We start from the raw sequence: 20,242 nt of genomic DNA, 5'->3' as shown, positions 1-20,242 counted from the left end.
AGCGTCGGATACTCACTGATGGCGAGGCTGCAGTCGTAGAAGCTGAAGCCGGGGTCGCACTGGCACCCCCACTCCGTGCACGCTCCGTTCCCGTTGCAGAAGTTGGGACACCGCAGCGCCGTCACCACGTCCTGAGCGGCCTCCTCTACGGTTTTGTGCGTGCGGTTCTCCAGCAGCCTCCGCTCGCACTCGTTCTCCAGGTACGGCAGCAGCGCCTCCTCCCAGCCCAGGTCGTCTTTCAGCTGCAGGTCCAGGACGCACAGATCCACCGCCTCGTCCAGGCGGCGCCCCAGCAGCTCCCTGCACACCGTGCCCACCGTGGAGTTGGACAGAGACGTCTGGCACAGCTCGAGGGCTTTGGCGGAAGTGAGACCGCTCGGCGTGGGCCACCGAGGACGCACGTCCGGTCTGGCTTCAGCCAAGTGGTCCTCGGGGAAGAAGTAGGCCAGGTTTTCCAGATCCGCCTGGCTGAGACTCTGCGCCGCGAACACCGGCTTGAACTCTAACGGAGCGTGGCGTTTCGACCGTCCGACGGAGAGAAGATCATCCTCCCTGAGCTCGCCGTCTTCACCCTGAAACCAGAGGTGGCGTCTCTCCAGAGGATGGCTGCTGAACTCTGACGCGTCCAGGATGCTGTCGTCCTTCTCCGGACTCTTCACGTACTCCACCGTGGTGTCCATGGCGGGGAACACTGAGGTGTAATCCACGTTTTCGTACACGATGCAGTCAGAGTGAGCAGAAGGAGCGTATAAGGTCGCCATCCCTCTGGCGGTCTGATGAGGAGCGCTGAATCCTTTCTGGCAGCGACAGTAAGGCCTCCTGAACTCCTGCGGCGTCCCCGGCGGCGTCTTGTCAAAGAGGCTCTCGCCTGGAGCTATCCTGGCGAAGACACAGAAGAGGAAAGCAGAAGCAGGCAGCACTTAGACATCCAACACGTTGAAGGAGGAAACGGCGTTGCAGACTGACCTCCACTCCTCGATGAAGCGGTGCAGGTCGTCAGAGGCGAAGGAGGCGCCAGTGGATGCGTGGAAGTCGTTGTTGCCGTTGCGGTCGAAGGTGCCGCAGAGTCCTCGGGTGTTGCCGAAGTCAACGCTGGGCGCTCTGACGGATAAACTCATCCCCCAGTCGTCCACGTCGGCCCTGACGAAGGCGCCGGAGGGGAAGATCAGCTGCGGGCGAGAGCGGACGCTGCTGAAGCAGGAAACACAACGAGAGAAACGCCAACGAATCTGCCGTGGTCAGAATGTTTGGATACCTACGGTGACCTTCTTCCCCTGGTTGGACTCCATCACCCTGACCCCGCCGCCGTCCCCGTGGTTCCTCAACGTGAGCTGAGGCCTGGTCTCCCTAGGTTGACCATCGCACATGTCGAAGACGGCGACCTCGTTCCCTTCTTGGACGGCGACGCCACAGTTGCAGGCGACGGCGTAGTGTCGGCTGCCGCAGTCCCACTGGCGAGCGTGGACCTGGAAGTCCCGGACGAGGCTTCGATAGAGGAGGAAGGTGCCGGTCTGGTGGTTTTCGTATCGCCTGCCGTCCAGCGTGATGACGTGGGGGTCGGTCAGAGAGTAGCAGACGGAGGTCGGGACGTCCTGCACCGTGACCTGGAGGGAAAAGTCAGGAGATGAGAGATTAGCCGGACTCCACCTGCGACCTTTGACCTCACGCTTTGATGTTTCCCCCAAACACAGATGAGAAAGATGAACCTCAGAGACACGGCGTCTCGTAATCGCCGGTGGCGAGGCCTCCAGCTCCATAAATCACCGCTCAGCAGTGTGTACACACAAACAACAGCACAGAGAGCTGGAATTACAGCCCGCGGCGTTCGACTCTGTCATTAAACTCATTTTAAATAATCACACATCAGCGCCGGCGAAGCCAGAAACTTCTAACCACCTTCAGGGATGTTGGGACGTAGTTCCTCCAAAGGCGAGGTGCCCCGGTCCCTGGCGTGACCCCGATCAGGCTGGGCCGGTTCCCGTCCCGTGTGAAATCAGTGACGGCGGTGACAAAGAAGCTGGCGCTGCCGCAGCTGCCGTCCTTGCAGGAGTTGGGTTGCAGCTCCGTTTGGCAGGCGGAGAGCGCCACGTTGGAGACGCCGACGCCGTCTGTGGAGGTTTCAGGAAACGTCTCCATGAGCTTGGAGCTGGAGGATGCTTCTGTCAATGTGTTGTTGAAGGGAACGTGATGTGAACTCACCTGGATCGTGCACGCTGAGAGACAGCGGGACGCCACATTGCTGCCCAAAGCAAGGAATAGGCACGGTGCTGTGCAGCGTCACCTCATGCTCTTTACCGTTTTCTGCAATTTGCAGCAACTCTGGAGAAAACTGAGAAGACAAAGACACGTGCAAAGTTTGAGTAATTTAAGTTTGTGCAGAAACGGTTCACTGAGGAGGAAGAGTCACCTGGAGTCCAGCGAAGAAGCTTTCGCTTTCTTTGGGCGAGGATCTGCTGTGGCTGGCGTTGACTCTGAAAGTCGACACGCTGCAGGAAAACTGCAAAAAAAAGTTGTGTTAGTGTTTCAAAGAGGAGCAGCGTGTGCCTGAGTCGGTATTTGTGATCCATCATGCACCCATCCATCTCAGTGTCATGGTTTAAAGAGGCTTGAATGACCTTTGACCCCTCCTAGCTGCTGTTGGCTCAAAGTTAAGACCTGAAACTGGAAACAAGGCGCTCAGCTGTGAGAAAGAAACAACCTCCTTCAACAAAATTTCTGCTGTCACTTCACATCAGCTCCTTTTGTTTCTGCTAAGTCAGGGGTGTTCAACCTGTGGCTCTGGGGCCTCATGCGGCTCTTTGACTTCTCTGAAGTGGCTCCTTGTAGCTTTATGAAATATTATTAAAATAAATATAAATAATAATATAATTGTAAAATAAAATTTGGACTAAAAATGAATCAGGTCTTGAAACTAAGCTTCAAATTTTTGTGATTTTTTTTTTTTTGTAGTTTATTTTTTATTTCAATTTTTTGAAGAAAAAAAAATTAAGAACAAGGAATTCCAAGTTTTTTAAAGATTTTGCAAATTTGTAAATTTTTTATATAAATCCCTCTTTTTTTGCAATTTTAGAAAGTTTTTACAATTTTGGGAAATTAAGCAAAATTTTGAAATTGCATTATTTTTTTTATTTTTTTTTTAGCAAATTTATGATGTTTCTTTTAAATTTTGCACATTTTTTGAAATATTTTTTATTTTGCACATTTTTGATATTTTTTATTCAATTTAAAAATTTTGCAAAATTTATAAAATCTATGACAGTACAAATTTATTTTTTTCAAATTAAATTTTAAGTTATAAAAAATAAATTAAATAAATTAATTAATAAAAATAAAAAACTCAGAAATCACATGTACAAATTTATAAACACAAAAGCTTGTGATTATATACTTTTTTTGTGGTAATGTGAAGATAAAGTAGATTTTGCGGCTCCTGAATGACTTTCATCCAGGTGAGCTGAGGCTAAACGGCGCTTTGGAAAGTAAAGGTTGCAGACCCCTGTGCTAAGTGGACTAGGGAAAAACCTGGCCTGACAAAAACCAGAGACTCCAAGAAGCAGTTGAGCTCCTTGCTCCTGCAGCGTGCACGGCAGAAACCACGAAAACCAAACAGAGACTTCCAAAGACGGTCGCTCTGTGTGTGATCAAAGCTTCTGCACCACCTCAGGTCGTCTGGTGGAGGAGCACACATGATGCACGGCGAGCTGCAGGAGCATCGTCACGGAAACGTGGAGCTCGGCTTTCCCAACCTGCAACTGATTTACCTCCCCCACCCTCCTCCTGCACGTTTTACAGCCTGAACCCCTCCAAAAGGAGGTCAGCGTGATCCCTGGCTTACGCTGGGTCAAACCCTCCACATGTGCTCCCCAAACCCTCAGCGCCGTCTGGCAGGAATTACCGTCTCCCCGAGCCTGAAGTGAACGCCGTCCATCTCCACCAGGGAGAAGTGCTTCAGCGTGGATTCCTGACGGATCTCCGCCTTCATGCTCAGGCCGATGTGTCGGGCCCAAACCACCTGGAAGGCGAGCGGCTGGCTCCACGGAGGAGGGACGAAGGAGCACCTGAGGTGGACGCTGTGTCCGACCAGCTCGGGGGTGATGAGAGGCCGGGATGGGAGCGTTGGCACGGCAACTGGAAACAGAGGAGGAGTGAAAATGTGCTGCGAGTGCAGCTGTATCTTCGTGATCGTAGGAGGCTCACCTTTACAGCGACCGTTGACCTCCACCTCACCTGGAGGACACAGTCTTGGCGCCACATCTGGAGCAGCTGAAACAAGAGATGCAGAGTGTTAAACGTGCGTCATGTGACTTACAGAGAGAGTTGAGAGTCAGTGTGTTCACCTTTGGCGCAGTATCCCATGCACCCCTGCGTGGGCTGCAGGAAGTAGACCATGAAGTCGCCGCAGTTGCGCACGGTGACGGGGATCCTGAAGAGGCAGCAGTCTTTGGCGCTGCCGTGGAAGAACTGCCAGGTGGCGCAGGCGGAGAGCTGTCGCACCTCGCCGGGTCGAGGCAGGGAGGCGTCTCTGAGGGAGAGCCACACGGGCGCCTGCGTGCCGCATCGGTTCATCTGCAGGGAGGAGCGCAGAAACAGTCAGTACCTGCAGCAGAGGCTGTGCACATGCGCCGAAGGTGTTTGCATTCACCTCGACGCAGGTGGTGGGCATCTCCGCCGGCTTGTTGTCGATCCTGAACCTGTACCATCCCGGAGCCAGGGAGTGGTCGCAGATCAGGTCCTGGATGGCGGTGTTTTGGATGTCGGTGGAGTCGAAGTGGACGCTGCGGTAGGGGTTGCGGAGGATGCGGTGGCCTCCTGGGTGACACTCTGGAGCTGGAGGGAAGAGGAGAAGCCAGGAAATGAAAACGGAGGAGTCTCAGCTGCAGAGCTGTCCGAGGTAGACTAAACAGAGACTCGTCGTGACGTGGGAATCAGACCGTCCTTGACCTGATTGAGGAATTTACAGGAGGTGAGAGAAATACGACTTGACGACGTCTTAAAGCCTCAGGAGGAGGTTATCTGATTTCCTCTGCGGGAAAAAGCCAGCGCCCTGTGAGCGACCTGTGCGGCTGGAGGCTCAAAGAAGTGTTTTAAAACCTGTGTGACAAACAGTCTGAGGGTTTTGGTCCCTGAATGGAGCGGGCAGAGTTACAGCGTAAACACGGACTAACTGCAAACTCTCCTGTTTACATCTCCGACGAGATCCAGGGTCAAAGGTCGTCCAAACAGGCCGGTTTAAAGGCAGGAGGACAATCGAGGAGACGTCAGCTGCCGGCTCAAGTCGTCCAATTGTCGGCTTAATGAGTTTACAGAGCCGGAGGGGAGGCCGAGCTAATGAAGCGTCCCCCTGAGGGGAGGAAATCCCAGTGGGAGGGAGGTCTGAGGACGCCCAGATGTGCAGGACATGGACAACATGCAAAAGTTTGGAAAACAAGTTACAACTTACATTTGTTGAGCACATGAAAAGAGTGACGGCTCCCTGAGTGAAATATTTGGAGAGATTTTTGAAGGATTAGCACAAAATTCACGCCAGATGTTTGGTTTCTCCCCAGAGTGCGACCACTTGACCTTTCCCCTCCGACGCCACACCTCTGCTTCCTCAAAGATAGCATCAGATTGATCTTCAGCGATCAGACTGAGAAGTTTGCTAGCTTCAGATTCCTCCTGACGCTCTGCAAACCTCGCTCCTCGGGGGGTGGGACGGACTGTAGCGTGCATGCATGTCCTGGAGCTGCAGGGTTTGCTTCAGACTTTGTTTTGGCTCAGAAATGTGTGGTATTAGCTAAAAGTTTACGACTCTAAGTTTACGACCGTGAGCTTTGATGTGATGCTGGACGTCCTGGAGACAAAGGGTGGGTGGTGATGGCTCAATTAGCAGAAATTAGATGGAAAAGTGTCTTTTTTGAGCAGAATATTGAGCTGGAAGTAGAAATGCGACTTTAAACCTGCAGAAACTGAAGCTTTTCTTTCGTTTGCTGCTGCTTTTTATGAGCAGGAGTCTGTGGCTTTCTTTATTAGTCTGCTGCTCTGTTGTTGCTTTTACAGCTGTTTTTAAAACTCAGCTGAAGTGTGAACACGACTTTATCTCCCTCTGAGAGCTTGGGAAAAGATTGCAGAGCATGCAGCATGCAGGAATAAACATTAACTGTGTCTGTTTTGTTGTTTTGTCTCTGCAGGACGCGCTGAGTGACAGGAATGCAACTTTACAAGCCAGAAAATCAAAGGTAAGAAGTTTTTCTTTACCTTTTGAGTGAAAACTTAGCACCTACCGTGCTGCGCTGCTCCGAAATGCAAGATCCAGAGCAATGTGAAGCACACAGATCCTGAAGCGTCCATGTCTGCAGCTCAGTGGGATGACTCAGTCCTGTCTGGTCCCATGGAGAGCTTCTGCAATGATGCAAAAGTCTTGAAAAGTGTTTAGTACCCTGAAGAAAGCAGAGGCTGTAATTTGCGCTCAGCTTGCTGCAGACTGCGGCTCCTCTGAGCGAGGAGCGCAAGATCAGAGAGACAGAGAGAGGAGGAGGAGGGAGGGAGGGAAGGAGAGAGGAGGGAGGAGGGGGTTAGAAAGCAGTGAGGGGTCTCGTGAGCTGCTCAGACTGACTTCTGGGAAGTATAAGATGCATATGTGTGGGTGAAAAAGATGCAAACAATCAGAGAACATGTGTCGCCGCTGCGGCCGCCAGAAAGTTGTAGCTACATTCAGTGTTTCCACAACAAACCGTACTCCTCATTATCTGCAGAAATGTGACTCCCTGCAGCATCTCCAGAGCTTCAATCTGAGTCTTTAACTTTCTGCAAACAGTGAAGCCTCACGCTGATCTTTCCTTCATGATCTCTTCATGTGACTGAAAACATTTCACATCCCGGCGCCGCGGGAGGAGGCGAGAGCCCGCCGAGCTCAAACGGAGAAGGTCGTCCTGTGAGTTTGGAGTAAACATCAGGTGGTTGGAGTGACATACCTTTCCACTAAATACAAGATGTGAGAGGAGGAGCAGGTGTGAGAAACAGTGAGAATCACAGGATTGAGAGTTTGAGTTGAGGATTTTTGCAGTTGAAACCTCCCCGATGTGGGAGCGCTGCAGAGGAGGTGGAGAGACAGAAGGGTATCTGCCACCGTCTTTGATGTCTGTGCCCTCAGAGATGACAAGAAGAGGAGGAGGAGGAGTAGGAGGAGAAGGGGTCTGCCTCCTGAGCGCTTCCAGATGTCCCCTGTCCTCCTTGACTGTGAGAACAACAAGCAGAGAGCATCTCAGAGGCGTGTCGGCCTCCTCGCTGCCCCCCACACATCTTGAGAGCAGATTTATTTCTGCGGCTTTTAAAAAATCTTGAGTCACTTTTTCACACGTCTGCTTCCGCGGTTTCTCACGTGATGTTTCCAAACCACATGAGGAGGGCTGAGTCCTCAAACTTGGTGTTGTTTTGTGCAGAAGTGAAGCGATGATGTGTCCTCTGTGAAGTCGGGAGGTGGAGCTGATGGGGTGAGAGGTTAATCAGGTTGACCTGGTGGTCAGCTGTGAGCTGATCTGGTGAAGTTGTGCACAAGTAATGCACAGAAATGTTCATGTTTTGCATAAAAAAATAAATGCATGTTGTGTTTTTAATGCATAGCTTTCAGTTAATTTGATGTTGCATGTGTACAGAAGCGTATTGCATTCACTTAAAGAAAAAAACAACTCAGGTTTTTCAGAGTAATTTATTCTTCTGTTTGTTTTTTGTGGAAATAATTTTTTTTTCCTGATTAATATTTTTTTTATTGGTTTGTTTTTTGTTATAATTATTTCTGTTTTTATAATTTTTTTTTTGTTTTCAGATTACTTTTTTCCTGTTTTTCTGAGTGATTTCTAAGTGTCTCGATACTTCAGGAAAAAAAAATACTCCTAAAAATATGAAAAAAGTAATCTGAAAACAGAAAAAGACATTGCTCATAAAAACAGAAATAATTATAACATAAAACAAACCATTAAAAAAAATAATAATCAGAAAAACAAAATTAATTACCACAAAAAAATTAGTCATAAAAACAAATAATTATAACAAAAAAGGAACCAATAGAGTAATTATAAAAAAATTTAAAAAAATAATAATCAGAAAAACAAAATTAATTACCACAAAAAAACAAACTGAAGAATTAATGACTCTGAAAAACCTGACTTTTTTTTTTCTATAACTGAATGCAATACGCTTCTGTACATGTGAGTATTCAATGCTTTGTGTTCCTGTGTGAATGTGCAGTTACTGTAAAGATGCTTTACACATTATACAGAGGTGATGATGGTGGTCTGCTGCCATCTAGTGGAGAAAGAGTGAAACATCAGGCACAGGAGGAGCTGGAGTGAATGTATTGGAGGTAATATTTGCCAATTTAGTGAAAGGAGGATTGTGAAAAGTGGGTAAATATTTGGTGTGTACATGTTTTTGTCTGTAGAGACATTGTTGATTTTAGGAATCAGAGGTCAAATCACCCCAAAACAAGCTGTAGTCAGAGAAAGAAGTGGAGGAATGCAGCATGCAGGCTGCTCACTTCCTGGAATGTGACCATGTGACTTCAGATTTTCACACGTGAAAGTGAAACGGCTGTTTTGTGAAAATAGAGGAACCGTGAGGTTACTGTCAGCTGCACAGAGATACAGGAAGTAGCAAGAAGAGTCTGAAGCGCTCTGCTCTGGTTTATTTACGGCTGCTGATTGATTCATGGGAGCAATGATTAACTCAGAGCCGCTCACCGGGAGGTTAAAGATCAGATCCAGAGCCGAGGGTTCAGTCAGAGAGGAGCAAGCTGAGCTGTGAACGTGAGTTTCTGATCAACGGTTTGTTTTCTGCATGAATGAATGAGTTTTAAAGCAACCAGGAAGGCTGTTTGATGCCTTACTTTCTGTTTTTAAAGCCAGCAGACTTTGTGAAGTGTGAAGTCATGACTTTAAGGAGCTGTTGTCACCCAGATGTGTGTTGCTGTGATGCTAATTTAAAGAGTTGGGATCCCCAAGTGTGTGTAAGTTTGCTGTGAGGGTTTTGTTTTGTGTCTCTGCAGGTCAGAAAACCTCTCACCCCGTCAGAGATGGAGCAGTTTGAAGGCTTATCTCCTGCAGAAACCATCCGTGCAGTGTCTGCGTCTTTGGGCTGCAGCCCCACGTCTGCAGAAGTGGCGTCCTACCTGGATGAGCACGACGAGCTGCGACCTCTGAGGGATGAGTTCCTCCTGCCTAAAATCTCAGATCTCCCTCCGTGTGAGTGCTTTAAACTCTGTGTGTGATTTCATTTCTCCTCGGCTTCATGGGAATGACCGTTTTATGTTTTTCCACAGCTGATCTGTCGCTGGTGGACGGCAGCAAGGACTGCATCTACTTTGTGGGGAACTCGCTGGGTCTGCAGCCGAAGAACGCTCGGCGGTACCTGGAGGAGGAGCTGGAGAAGTGGGCCAAAGAGTGAGTGTTTTAACAGGATGTCAATGAGTGATGAGTGTTTATTAGCGGCGTGTTTAACAGTGTGTGTTTTTACAGGGGCGTCCACGGTCACACAAGGGGGTCACGGCCTTGGGCCTGGTGTGAGAACAATATAGAGGAAGTGATGGGGGACATTGTCGGTAAGTGATGCTGCTTTCTCTGACTTATCAATTATGACTGTTTTAATCATCTTAAGGATGCGATAGAGACACCGAGCTGCGTTCAGAGTGACACACATGACGTGTTTTGTAACCTCTCTGAGGTCACTGCACTTTTTGTAGAGTCCAGAGTTCACATGACGCTCTTTAAACCAATCACACGGCTTGTATACGTTGATAAGTCGTGCAGAGATGGTGAGACAGAGTTGATGGGTGCAGGAAGTTAAATGAAAGACTTTTTAAGACCTTTTTAATCCCACCTTAAAGAAAATTTAAGAGCAAACTTATTTTATTTATTGTAGTTATTTTCTGCAGCAGCTTTTATTGACAACATTCTCTAAACCTCAGTGTCTGGCTACATCTACTGGGACATACCTATGGGTTCCCATGCATGCTCCCAACCCATATTGCATGCTGGGTAATGTAGTTCTTGGGTTACTACACTTGTAACATGCTTCATCTCTGCGTGAGACCTTGTTGTTGTTGTTGTTGTTGTGTGACAGCCTGGATAGGAAGGGTGCCATGAGGTCACCGTCTTTTCCAGATTTATCTGTTTATACCAACTACAGCATGAAGGCGAATATGCAGATATCCACTTGCAGACCTGTTTAAAAAAAGATGCAGAGTCATGGACAAATACGCTTTATTGCACCAGAGTCTCACAAATTCATAGTTGTGTGAAGCTCACCTTAGATCAGTCCGTGCTTTGCAGAAATTTTCGCAAGCACATTTAAGAGCTGTCTGATCTGAATTTAAGACAATGTAACAGTTTCTGCAGAGCTGAGCAGGAGTGTGTGGGATTCATGATTGAATGTAAATGTTTGTGTTTTTCTAGGAGCCAAACCAGGAGAAGTGGCTCTGATGAACGGGCTGACGGTGAACTTACACCTTCTTCTGGTGAGATACGTTTGCTCTGTGCTCATAAAACTTTGTTTGAGGATTCATTGTTGACTTCTTGAGTCTGAAGTTGTTGTTTTTCTGCAGCTTTCCTTCTACAAACCCACTGCTGCTCGACATAAAATCCTCCTGGAGAACAAAGCCTTCCCGTCAGACCATGTAGGTGAAGTTTTTTTGCATGCAGAGGTGTGTTTTGTTGTGTCCTCATGTTGTTGTTGCTTTCTCCTCAGTTTGCCGTGGAGTCTCAGATCCGGCTGCGAGGCTTCGACCCTGAGGAGAGCATGCTGCTGCTGTCGCCCAGAGCGGTACGGGTTTGGTGTTTGGGCTGAATCAGTGTGAGGATGTGAAGCGTTTGCTGAGGTGATGTTGTTTCTGCTCAGGGAGAGGACACCCTGAGAACCGAGGACATCCTGGACGCCATTGAGAAGGAGGGGGAGTCCATCGCCGTGGTGATGTTCAGCGGGGTTCAGTACTACACGGGGCAGCTGTTTGACATGGCGGCCATCGCTGAGGCTGGACACAAGAAGGTAGGTAGGCCTGTGCGATGTGAAGCTGATCCTTCAGTCTCATATCTGAAGCGTGTGTTTCGTCACCTCTCGTGTCTTCCAGGGCTGCTACGTCGGCTTCGATTGCGCTCACGCTGCAGGAAACGCGGAGCTGAAGCTTCACGACTGGGGCGTGGACTTTGCGTGCTGGTGTTCGTACAAGGTGAGCAGGATTGACACATGCATGATAGCAGAAAGTGTGTGCATTGATGTTTAACTGCTCTCTGTGTTTCTCGTGTTAGTACTTGAACTCTGGCGCCGGAGGCATCGCAGGAGCGTTCATCCACGAGAAGCACAGAGTCAGCGTCAAACCTACGTGAGTTGGAGAGGATATTGTCTGATTGAGAGTGTGGTGCATGCACGTGTTGACGAAGGTGTATTTGTGTCCTGCAGGTTGACGGGGTGGTGGGGTCACGACCTGAAGACTCGTTTCCAGATGAGTAACGGTAGGTGTGCAGGATTTGCAAACATCCAGAGAGTTTGAGCTTGTAGATGTGTGAGCGTGCGTTTGTGTTGGCAGTGATGGATGCGCAGCCGGGCGTGAGCGGCTTCAGACTGTCCAACCAGCCCATCCTGCTGGTGTGTCCCCTCCAGGCCAGTTTAGAGGTACGCACCTGTCCTACGTGCAGAGTAATCACCTGAAAGTGACGTCACGATGTGTATTTGACGTTTTGTTGTTGTTGTGTCGTCCTGTGTCTTCAGGTGTTTAAGAAGACAAGTATGCGGGCTCTGCGCAGGAAGTCGCTGCTGCTGACGGGCTACCTGGAGTTCCTCATCCGCCATTATTACACCAAAGACCCGGCTCAGCCTCAGAAGCCTCACGTCCACATCATCACGCCGCGCGACCCCGGGCAGAGAGGCTGCCAGCTGTCGCTCAGCTTCTCCGTGCACATCAGGAAGGTGTTCGAGGAGCTGGAGAGGAGAGGCGTCGCTGTAAGTGGAGAGTGGAGAGTCAAGACACGGTGATGCTCGTGTGAGCGTGTGTGTGACGTAGAGCTGTGCTGCGTGTTTCAGTGCGACATGAGGGAGCCCAGCGTGCTGCGCGTGGCTCCGGTGCCGATCTACAACTCGTTCACAGACGTGCACCGCTTCGTGGAGACGCTGGGAGCAGCTCTGATGGTAAGGAGTGTTCACACTTGTTTTTGACTCGTAGTATAGCAGAGGTTGGGTTTTGGGGGATGCTGTAGAGTATGTAAAGTGTAACACGGCTTGTTGTGATGTTTGTTGTCCACAGCAGTTCCCAGGCGGTGTGAAGGCGTCCATCCAAGAAGAGCAGAGCTGAGTGAAGCTACGCTAAGATGGAAGCTGCGCCTGAGCAGGTAAGGAGTCTTCGCTTGTTTTTGACTCGCAGTGTTGATTTTTGCAGTGTTGATTTTTGCAGTGTTGATTTTTGCAGTGTTGATTTTTGGCAGTGTTGAATTTTGCAGTGTTGATTTTTTGCAGTGTTGATTTTTGCAGTGTTGATTTTTGCAGTGTTGATTTTTGCAGTGTGGATTTTTGCAGTGTGGATTTTTGCAGTGTTGGATTTTGCAGTGTTGACTTTTGCAGTGTTGCTTGTAGCTGTGCTTGTAGTAGGGCTTGTAGTAGTGCTGGTAGTGGTGCTTGTAGTAGGGCTTGTAGTAGCAGTAGCAGTACATTGTAGTAGTGCTTGTAGTAGTGATTGTAGTGGTGATTGTAGTAGTGCTTGTAGTATAGCTTGTAGTGGTGATTGTAGTAGCAGTAGCAGTAGCAGTACATTGTAGTGGTTCTTGTAGTAGTGCTTGTAGTAGGGCTTGTAGGAGTGATTGCAGTGTTGATTGTAGCAGTGATTGTAGTAGCAGTAGCAGTAGCAGTACATTGTAGTTGTGCTTGTAGTAGTGCTTGTAGTAGCAGTAGCAGTACATTGTAGTAGTGCTTGTAGTTGTTATTGTAGTGGTAATTGTAGTAGTGCTTGTAGTAGTGCTTGTAGTGGTGATTGTAGTGGTGATTGTAGTTGTGCTTGTTGTATAGCTTGTAGTGGTGATTGTAGTAGCAGTAGCAGTAGCAGTACATTGTAGTAGTTCTTGTAGTAGTGCTTGTAGCAGTGCTTGTAGTGGTGATTGTAGTGGTGATTGTACTAGCAGTAGCAGTACATTGTAGTAGTGCTTGTAGTGGTGATTATAGTAGTGCTTGTAGTAGTGCTTGTAGTAGCAGTAGCAGTACATTGTAGTAGTGCTTGTAGTGGTGCTTGTAGTAGCAGTAGCAGTAAATTGTAGTAGTGCTTGTAGTAGTGCTTGTAGTGGTGCTTGTAGTAGCAGTAGCAGTACATTGTAGTAGTGCTTGTAGTAGTGCTTGTAGTGGTGATTGTATTAGTGCTTGTAGTAGCAGTATTAGTGCTTGTAGTAGCAGTAGCAGTACATTGTAGTGGTGCTTGTAGTGGTGATTGAAGTAGTGCTTGTAGTGGTGCTTGTAGTGGTGATTGTAGTAGTGCTTGTAGTGGTGCTTGTAGTGGTGATTGTAGTAGTGCTTGTAGTAGCAGTAGCAGTATATTGTAGTGGTGATTGTAGTGGTGATTGTAGTGGTGATTGTAGTAGTGATTGTAGTAGCAGTAGCAGTACATTGTAGTTGTGATTGAAGTGGTGATTTTAGTAGAGATTGTAGAAGCAGTAGCAGTACATTGTAGTAGTGTTTGAAGTAGTGATTGTAGTAGTGCTTGTAGTAGTGCTTGTTGTAGCAGTAGCAGTTCATAGTAGTAGGGCTTGTAGTTGTGCTTGGACTAGTGCTCGTAGTGGTGATTGTATTAGCGGTTGCAGTACATTGTAGTTGTGATTGAAGTGGTGATTGTAGTAGTGCTTGTAGTGGCAGTAGCATTACATTTTAGTAGTGTTTGTGGTGGTGATTGTAGTAGCGGTAGCAGTAAATAGTAGTAGTGCTTGTAGTGGTGATTGTAGTAGTGATTGTAGTAGCGTTAGCAGTCCATTGTAGATGTGATTGAAGTGATGATCGTAGTATAGATTGTAGTAGTGGTAGCAGTTCATTGTAGTTGTGATTGAAGTGGTAATCGCAGTAGAGATTGTAGTAGCAGTAGCAGTACATTGTAGTAGTGTTTGTAGTGGTGATTGTAGTAGTGCTTGTAGTAGTGCTTGACGTAGTAATTGTAGTAGCAGCAGCAGTGCTTAAAAAAGTGTTTTTAGTGGTGATTGTCGTAGTGCTTGCAGTAGTGCTTGTAGTAGTGATTATAGTGTTGTTTGTGGTAGTGCTAGTACTTGTGATTGTAGTGGTGCTTGTAGTAGTGCTTGTTGTGGAGCTTGTAGTGGTGATTGTAGTAGTGATTGTAGTAGCAGTAGCAGTACATTGTAGTTGTGATTGAAGTGGTGATTGTATTAGTGCTTGTAGTAGCAGTATTAGTGCTTGTAGTAGCAGTAGCAGTACATAGTAGTAGGGCTTGTAGTTGTGCTTGGAGTTGTGCTTTTAGTAGTGCTTGTAGTGGTGATTGTATAAGCAGTAGCAGTACATTGTAGTAGGGCTAGTAGTTGAGCTTGGAGTAGTGCTTGTAGTAGTGATTGTAGTAGTGATTGTAGAAGCAGTAGTAGTACATTGTAGTTGTGCGTGTAGTAGTGCATGTAGTAGTAATTGAAGTAGTAATTGTAGTAGAAGCAGTGCTTAAAATAGTGCTTTTAGTGGTGATTGTAGTAGTGATTGTAGTGGTGCTTGTGGTGGTGCTTGTTGTAGTGACTGTATTGTTGCTTTAGTGGTGCTTGTAGTGGTGATTGTAGTGGTGATTGTAGTAGCAGTAGCAGTACATTGTAGTAGTGTTTGTAGTGGTGATTGTAGTGGTGCTTGTGGTAGTGCTTTAGTAGTGCTTGTACTTGTGATTGTAGTAGTGCTTGTAGTAGTGCCTGTAGTAGTGCTTGTAGTGGTGCTTGTAGTACTGCTCGTAATAATGATTGTAATGGTGATTCTGGTATTGGTTGTAGTAGTGCTTGTAGTGGTGCTTGTAGTAGTGCTTGTAGTGGTGATTGTAGTAGAAGTAGAAGTGGTAGTAGGTGTTGTTTGTATTGGAGTAGAAAAAGTAGCAGAGGTTGTAGGAGAAGTAGATGTAGCTGTCCTTGTTGTAGTAGTGATATCGGTAGTAGTAGTAGTAGTGGTTTCAGAAGTGTAATGTGTTGTAGTGGCAGTACTAGCAGTAATAGCATATGTTTCTGTTGTTGAATTAGTAGTAGTAGTAGTAGTTAGTTGATGTTATAGTGGTGGTTGTAAAGGGGGGATTAGTAGGAGTTGTTCCAGGAGTATTAGAAGAGGTAGTTGTGGTTGTTGTCGTTGTTGCCATTTTTGTTGTAGTGGCAGTGTAGCAGGACTAGTTGTAGATGCAGTAGCGATAGTAGGAGAAGTAGTTGAAGTACTGCTTGTGTATGTGTGTGAGTGAAGGAAGTAGCAGTGGTAGTAGCAGCAGCAGGAGTTGCGAGTGTATGCGTTGTAGTGGTGTTTTTGGGGCTAGTGGCAATGGTTGGGTGGGGCTGTTGTGGTTGTTGCTGGGGTTTGTGTTGTAGTAATTGTAGTAAGTGGTAGCGGTAGCGGTAGCGGTAGTGCTAGTTGTGCCAACGGTGCTAGTAGCGGTGGTGGTGTAAGCAGGATTGTAGCGGTAGTGTTTAAAGTACGACGAGCGGTTGTAGCGGAAGTAGTTGTTGTGCACGAGTTAGAAGTAGAACTAGTAGAAGCAGTTGAAGTTGCGGTTGTAGTTGTAGTGACACTACTACTACTATGTAGGAGTAGGAGAGAAAGTGGTTTTAGGAGTAGCGGAAGATTATGTCGTAAATGACGATTGTAGTTGTAGCGTGGTGGTGGGGATAGAGGCAGTAGTTGTAGTTGTAGTGAAAGTAGTAGTATTTGTACATGTGGTTGTTGCACCAGTAGTAGTGTAAGTTAAAGAATTAGTGGAAGTAGTAGTAGCAGAAGTAGCAGTTGTAGCAGTTGTAGCAGTAATAATAATAATTGTTAGTAGTAGTAGAAGTTTAAGGTGTTGTAGTAGTAAAAGTAGTAGAAGTTGTTGTGGGAGTTTTATAAGAGGTGGTAGTAGTTGTTGTCCCCGGTGTTGTTGTGGTGGCAGTGGTAGCAGCTGGAGTAGTTGTAGATGCAGTAGCAGTAGTAGTAGTAGTAGTAGTAGCAGTAGTTGTTGTCATTGAAAGTAGTGGCAGTAGCAGGACTAATGCGTGTTTTTGTTGTACTGTTGTTATTGAGACTATTGGCAGTCGTTGAGCGGTGCTGTCGTGGTTGTTGCTGATGTTGTTGTACTAGTAGTATCATCGGTAGTTGTTGCGGTAGTTGTTGTAGCGGCGATAACGGCGTTAGCAGCAGTATCGGTAGAAGGAGCGGTGACAGTAGTATAACTTGATGTAGCAGCAGCAGCGGCGATAGCAGTCGCAGCGGTTGCGGTTGTAGTACGATGATATCGTAGATGGCGATTGTAGTTGTAGTGTGGCGGTGGGGATAGAGGGAGTAGTTGCAGTAGGGAAAGTGAGAGTAATTGTACTTGTTCATGATGTAGTTACAGCAGTAGTAGTAGTTGAAGTGTAAGTGTAAGGTGTTGTGGTGGCAGTACCAGCAGCAATAGGAAGTGACATAGTTTTTGAAGTAGTAGTAGTTGGTGTTGTATGGTGTTGTGGGAGTTGTATTATGGGTAGTAGCGGTGGTAGCGAGGGGAGGAGCAGTGGGAGTTGCGGTGCGATGAAGCTGGAGCGTTGGTAGCAGCAGCAGTGGTACTATAAATAGTGGCAGTAGGTGTTGTTTGTTGCGGTAGTTGTGGAAGAAGCTGTAGAGGTTGTGGTTGTGAGAGAAGTAGTGGTAGCTGTGTAGTAGTAGTCGTAGTAGTAGTAGTAGTAGTAGTAGTAGTAGTAGTAGTAGTGTTATTGGTAGCAGTAGTAGTAGTAGTAGTAGAAGTGTGAGGTGTTGTAGTGGCAGTTGTGGCAGTCATAGCAAGTGTCATAGTTGATGAAGTAGTAGTAGTTAATGTTGTAGTTTTGTGAGTAGTAGTAGTAGTTGTAGTATGGTTAGTAAGGGGAGGAGAGTAGGAGTTGTTATGCCATGAAGCAGAAGCGGTGGTAGTAGCAGCAGCAGCAGCTGTAGTTGTAGTAGTAGTTGTTGTTGTGGGAGTATCATAAGAGGTAGTTGTACTTGTTGTCACGGTCATTGTGGACGGTGTTGTTGTAGTGGCAGTTGCGGTAGCAGGAGTAGTTGTAGATGCAGTAGTAGTTCTGATTTGGCTGGATACAAATAAAGTTTGATTGATTGATAGATAGTAGTAGTTGAAGTTGTTGTAGTAGCATTTGTAGTACTTGTGTACGTATGAGCGAAAGAAGTGGCATTAGCAGGAGTGGCGAGTGTATTTGTTGTACCGGTGTTATCGTGGCTAGGGGCAGTAGTTGGTTGGTGTTGTTGTTGTTGTTGTTGTTGTTGTTGCTGAGGTTCCTGTACTAGTAGTACCGTCGGTAGCGGTAGCGGTAGCGGTAGCACTTGTGCAGTACTAGCAGTAATAGCACATTTTATTGTTGTTGTTGTTGTTGTTGTTGTTGTTGTTGTGGATGAAGCAGTTGTAGTGGTAGTAGTTGATTTTTGTAGCAGTGGTGCTGGTAGTAGTGGGAGTTGTAGCAGCTAGGGGTGAAGTAGTAGTGGTGGTAGTAGCAGCAGCAGCCTTTGTTGTAGCTGGAGTTGTTGTGGGAGTAGTAGTGGGTTTTGTTGTAGCGGCAGCAGGAGTAGTTGTAGATGCAGCAGTAGTTGAAGTAGTTGTGTTTGTTTGATTGAAAGAAGTAGCAGTAGCAGGAGTTGCGAGCGTATATGTTGTACCGGTGTTATCGTGGTTAGTAACAGTAGTCGGGTGGTGCCGTTGCGGTCGTTGCTGAGGTTCTTGTACTAGTAGTACCAACGGTAGTGGTCGTGCTTGTTGTGCTAGTAGTGGTGTGGTGGTGGTGGTGGTAGTAGCAGTATTGTTAGTAGGAGCGGTAGCAGTAGTTGTTGTTGTTGTTGTAGCAGCAGCTGTGGTGATAGTGGTTGCAGTGGTAGTGTTTGTAGCGGAAGTGGTATGGGGAGTTGTTGTAGAAGGGGTAGCAGTAGCAGTAGTAGTAGTAGTAGTAGTAGTAGTAGTAGTAGTAGTAGTAGTAGTAGTAGTAGCAGAAGTAGTAGTAGTAGTGAGAAGCAGTTGAAGTAGTGGTAGTAGCAGTATTACTTGTAGTAGTCATCCCAAAGTAGTACAAGTAGTATTTGTACTTGTAGTGGTAGTGCTCCTGCTAGACATGCTTGTATTGCTAGTAGTGGTGGTGGTGGTAGTAGCAGGAGTGATAAGTAGTATAACTTGTTGTAGCAGCAGCCATAGGAATAGTAGTAGTTGTTGTTGTTGCGGGAGTGTTATAAGAGGTATTTGTAGTTGTTGTTAAGTTGTAGTCACGTAGTTACGATTTGGCGCTTTACAAATAAACACCGATGGATCGATTGATTGATTTGCGGTGGTAGTAGTAGTTGCGTATGTGCGAGTGAAGTAGCAGTAGCAGGAGTTGCGAGTGTTTTTGTTATACTGGTGTTTTCGTAGCTAGTAGCAGTGGTTGGGTGGTGCTGTTGTAGTTGTTGCTGAGGTTGTTGTGTATGTAGTGCCACCATTAGTAGTGGCAGTGGTAGAAGTGGAAGGTGTTGTAGTGGCAGTACTAGCAGTAAAAGCATGTTTAATTGTAGTTGAAAGAGGAGTAGTTGATGTTGTAGCAGTAACGGTAGTGTTTGTAGGGTAGGGATCAGTATTGTTTGTAGTAGTATTTGTCGTAGTATTTGTAGTAGTAATAGTAGTAGTAGTAGTAGTAGTATTACTTGTGTGTATGTGAGTGACAGTAGAAGTAGCAGGGACTTGTGTGTGTATTTGTTGTACTGATGTTATGGGGGCTAGTAGCAGTATTTGGTTGTTGCTGAGGTTGTTATACTAGTGGTACCACTGGCAGTGCTAGTGGTGCTGATAGTGCTATTAGTGGTGGTGTTAGCAGCAGTATAAGCAGCAGTAGTGACAGTTATGTAATTGTATGTGTTAATTGTCATGTGATTGTTGTTGGTAGCAGTGTCTGAAGTAATATGTATGTGCACACACACACACACACACACACAAACATGCCCCCCCACCCCCCCACCCCACCCCACCCACACCTCCCACATACTCCCTCCCAACCCAAACTCCCTCCCCACACACAGCCCCCCCCCCCACCTTACACAACCCCACACCCCCCCACACAGCCCCCCCCCCCCCTACCTTACACAACCCAAACCCCCCCCACACAACCTCCCCACACCCAAAACATCCACATCCCCCCACACACACCCTAGACCATCCCCCCACACATGCCAACATCCCCTACCCCCCCGCAGCCCCCCCTCACCCTCCCCTCCCACACTCACACCCAAATCCCCACCACCCCACATATGCACCCCACCCACACCCCACCTCACCCCCCCCAACCCCCCCTCCCCCTACCCACACCCCAGACCACACCCCACACACACCCACCACACCCACCCCACCCCCCCACAGCCCCCCCCACCTTACACAACCCAAACCCCCCACAACCTAAACTCTCCCCCACCTCCCCCCCCAACCTCCCCTACACACACACCATCCACCTCACACAACCCCCCCATCCCCCCCACACACACCCCCCACACCCCAGACCACCCCCCCACACACACCAACATCCCCCGTCCCCCCAGAGCCCTCCCACCCTCCCCTCCAACTGACACACCTGCCCACACCCCCCTACCCCCCCCACACACACACCACCCCCACCCATCCCTACACCCAGACACACCCCACCAACCCACCCACCCTGACACCCCACTTCACACCCCCCCCACCCCCCCAACCACCACCACACCTAACACACCCACATCCACCACACCCCAAACACACCCGCCCCCACATCCCCCAACCCCCTCATCCCCCCTCCCCCTCATCCCCCCTCCCCCCACACACTCACACCCCCCACCCACAACACACCCACATCCCCCACAGCCCCCCCCACCCCTTCCACCCCCCCCTCACACCAACACCCTCAACCCCCCCCCCCCCCCCCCCCCCCCCACACACACACACACACACCACCACCCCACACACACACACAACCCGGATGGGAACCCATCCCCCCCTTCCCCCCCCCCCCACCCTCCCACCCCACCCAGACACACCCCACCAGCCCACACACCCAAGACGCAAACCCCCCCCCTCCCC

General features: G+C 48.0%; 2 protein-coding genes across 5 annotated transcripts in view; one reads left to right on the top strand and one right to left on the bottom strand.

The window, feature by feature from the left end:
- The window catches only part of LOC141785822 (von Willebrand factor D and EGF domain-containing protein), a 14,713-nt gene extending 8,268 nt beyond the window's left edge, over nucleotides 1–6,445 (bottom strand). The window contains exons 1-11 of the mRNA XM_074664354.1: nucleotides 6,264–6,445; nucleotides 4,643–4,827; nucleotides 4,338–4,566; nucleotides 4,198–4,263; nucleotides 3,896–4,128; nucleotides 2,408–2,497; nucleotides 2,200–2,329; nucleotides 1,897–2,108; nucleotides 1,260–1,604; nucleotides 967–1,169; nucleotides 17–879 (exon numbers count right to left, since the gene is read on the bottom strand). Of these exons, the coding sequence (XP_074520455.1) occupies nucleotides 17–879; nucleotides 967–1,169; nucleotides 1,260–1,604; nucleotides 1,897–2,108; nucleotides 2,200–2,329; nucleotides 2,408–2,497; nucleotides 3,896–4,128; nucleotides 4,198–4,263; nucleotides 4,338–4,566; nucleotides 4,643–4,827; nucleotides 6,264–6,330 (2,623 nt within the window). The 5' untranslated portion in view covers nucleotides 6,331–6,445. The remainder of the gene's footprint in view (nucleotides 1–16; nucleotides 880–966; nucleotides 1,170–1,259; nucleotides 1,605–1,896; nucleotides 2,109–2,199; nucleotides 2,330–2,407; nucleotides 2,498–3,895; nucleotides 4,129–4,197; nucleotides 4,264–4,337; nucleotides 4,567–4,642; nucleotides 4,828–6,263) is intronic.
- Nucleotides 1–20,242, top strand: part of kynu (kynureninase) — a 23,729-nt gene that overhangs the window by 2,711 nt on the left and 776 nt on the right. The window contains exons 4-18 of one of the 4 annotated variants that reach the window (XM_074664443.1): nucleotides 6,171–6,218; nucleotides 9,023–9,218; nucleotides 9,296–9,416; nucleotides 9,492–9,574; nucleotides 10,428–10,489; nucleotides 10,577–10,648; nucleotides 10,720–10,794; nucleotides 10,870–11,016; nucleotides 11,099–11,197; nucleotides 11,277–11,350; nucleotides 11,428–11,480; nucleotides 11,555–11,640; nucleotides 11,737–11,967; nucleotides 12,049–12,153; nucleotides 12,272–12,353. In XM_074664443.1, the coding sequence (XP_074520544.1) occupies nucleotides 6,171–6,218; nucleotides 9,023–9,218; nucleotides 9,296–9,416; nucleotides 9,492–9,574; nucleotides 10,428–10,489; nucleotides 10,577–10,648; nucleotides 10,720–10,794; nucleotides 10,870–11,016; nucleotides 11,099–11,197; nucleotides 11,277–11,350; nucleotides 11,428–11,480; nucleotides 11,555–11,640; nucleotides 11,737–11,967; nucleotides 12,049–12,153; nucleotides 12,272–12,316 (1,497 nt within the window). In that variant the 3' untranslated portion in view covers nucleotides 12,317–12,353. Of the gene's footprint in view, nucleotides 1–6,169; nucleotides 6,219–8,656; nucleotides 8,784–9,022; nucleotides 9,219–9,295; nucleotides 9,417–9,491; nucleotides 9,575–10,427; nucleotides 10,490–10,576; nucleotides 10,649–10,719; nucleotides 10,795–10,869; nucleotides 11,017–11,098; nucleotides 11,198–11,276; nucleotides 11,351–11,427; nucleotides 11,481–11,554; nucleotides 11,641–11,736; nucleotides 11,968–12,048; nucleotides 12,154–12,268; nucleotides 12,354–20,242 lie in introns of those variants that run through there. The other 3 variants (XM_074664441.1, XM_074664444.1, XM_074664445.1) reach the window with 3 other exon arrangements.

This window comes from Halichoeres trimaculatus, unplaced genomic scaffold, assembly GCF_033239565.1.
Source record: "Halichoeres trimaculatus isolate MK-OKI-2021-1 unplaced genomic scaffold, fHalTri1.1 fHalTri1_scaffold_24, whole genome shotgun sequence".
NCBI lineage: Eukaryota > Metazoa > Chordata > Actinopteri > Labriformes > Labridae > Halichoeres > Halichoeres trimaculatus.
The sequence above is the reverse complement of the archived record's forward strand: the minus strand, read 5'-3'. Positions and strand labels throughout refer to the sequence as shown.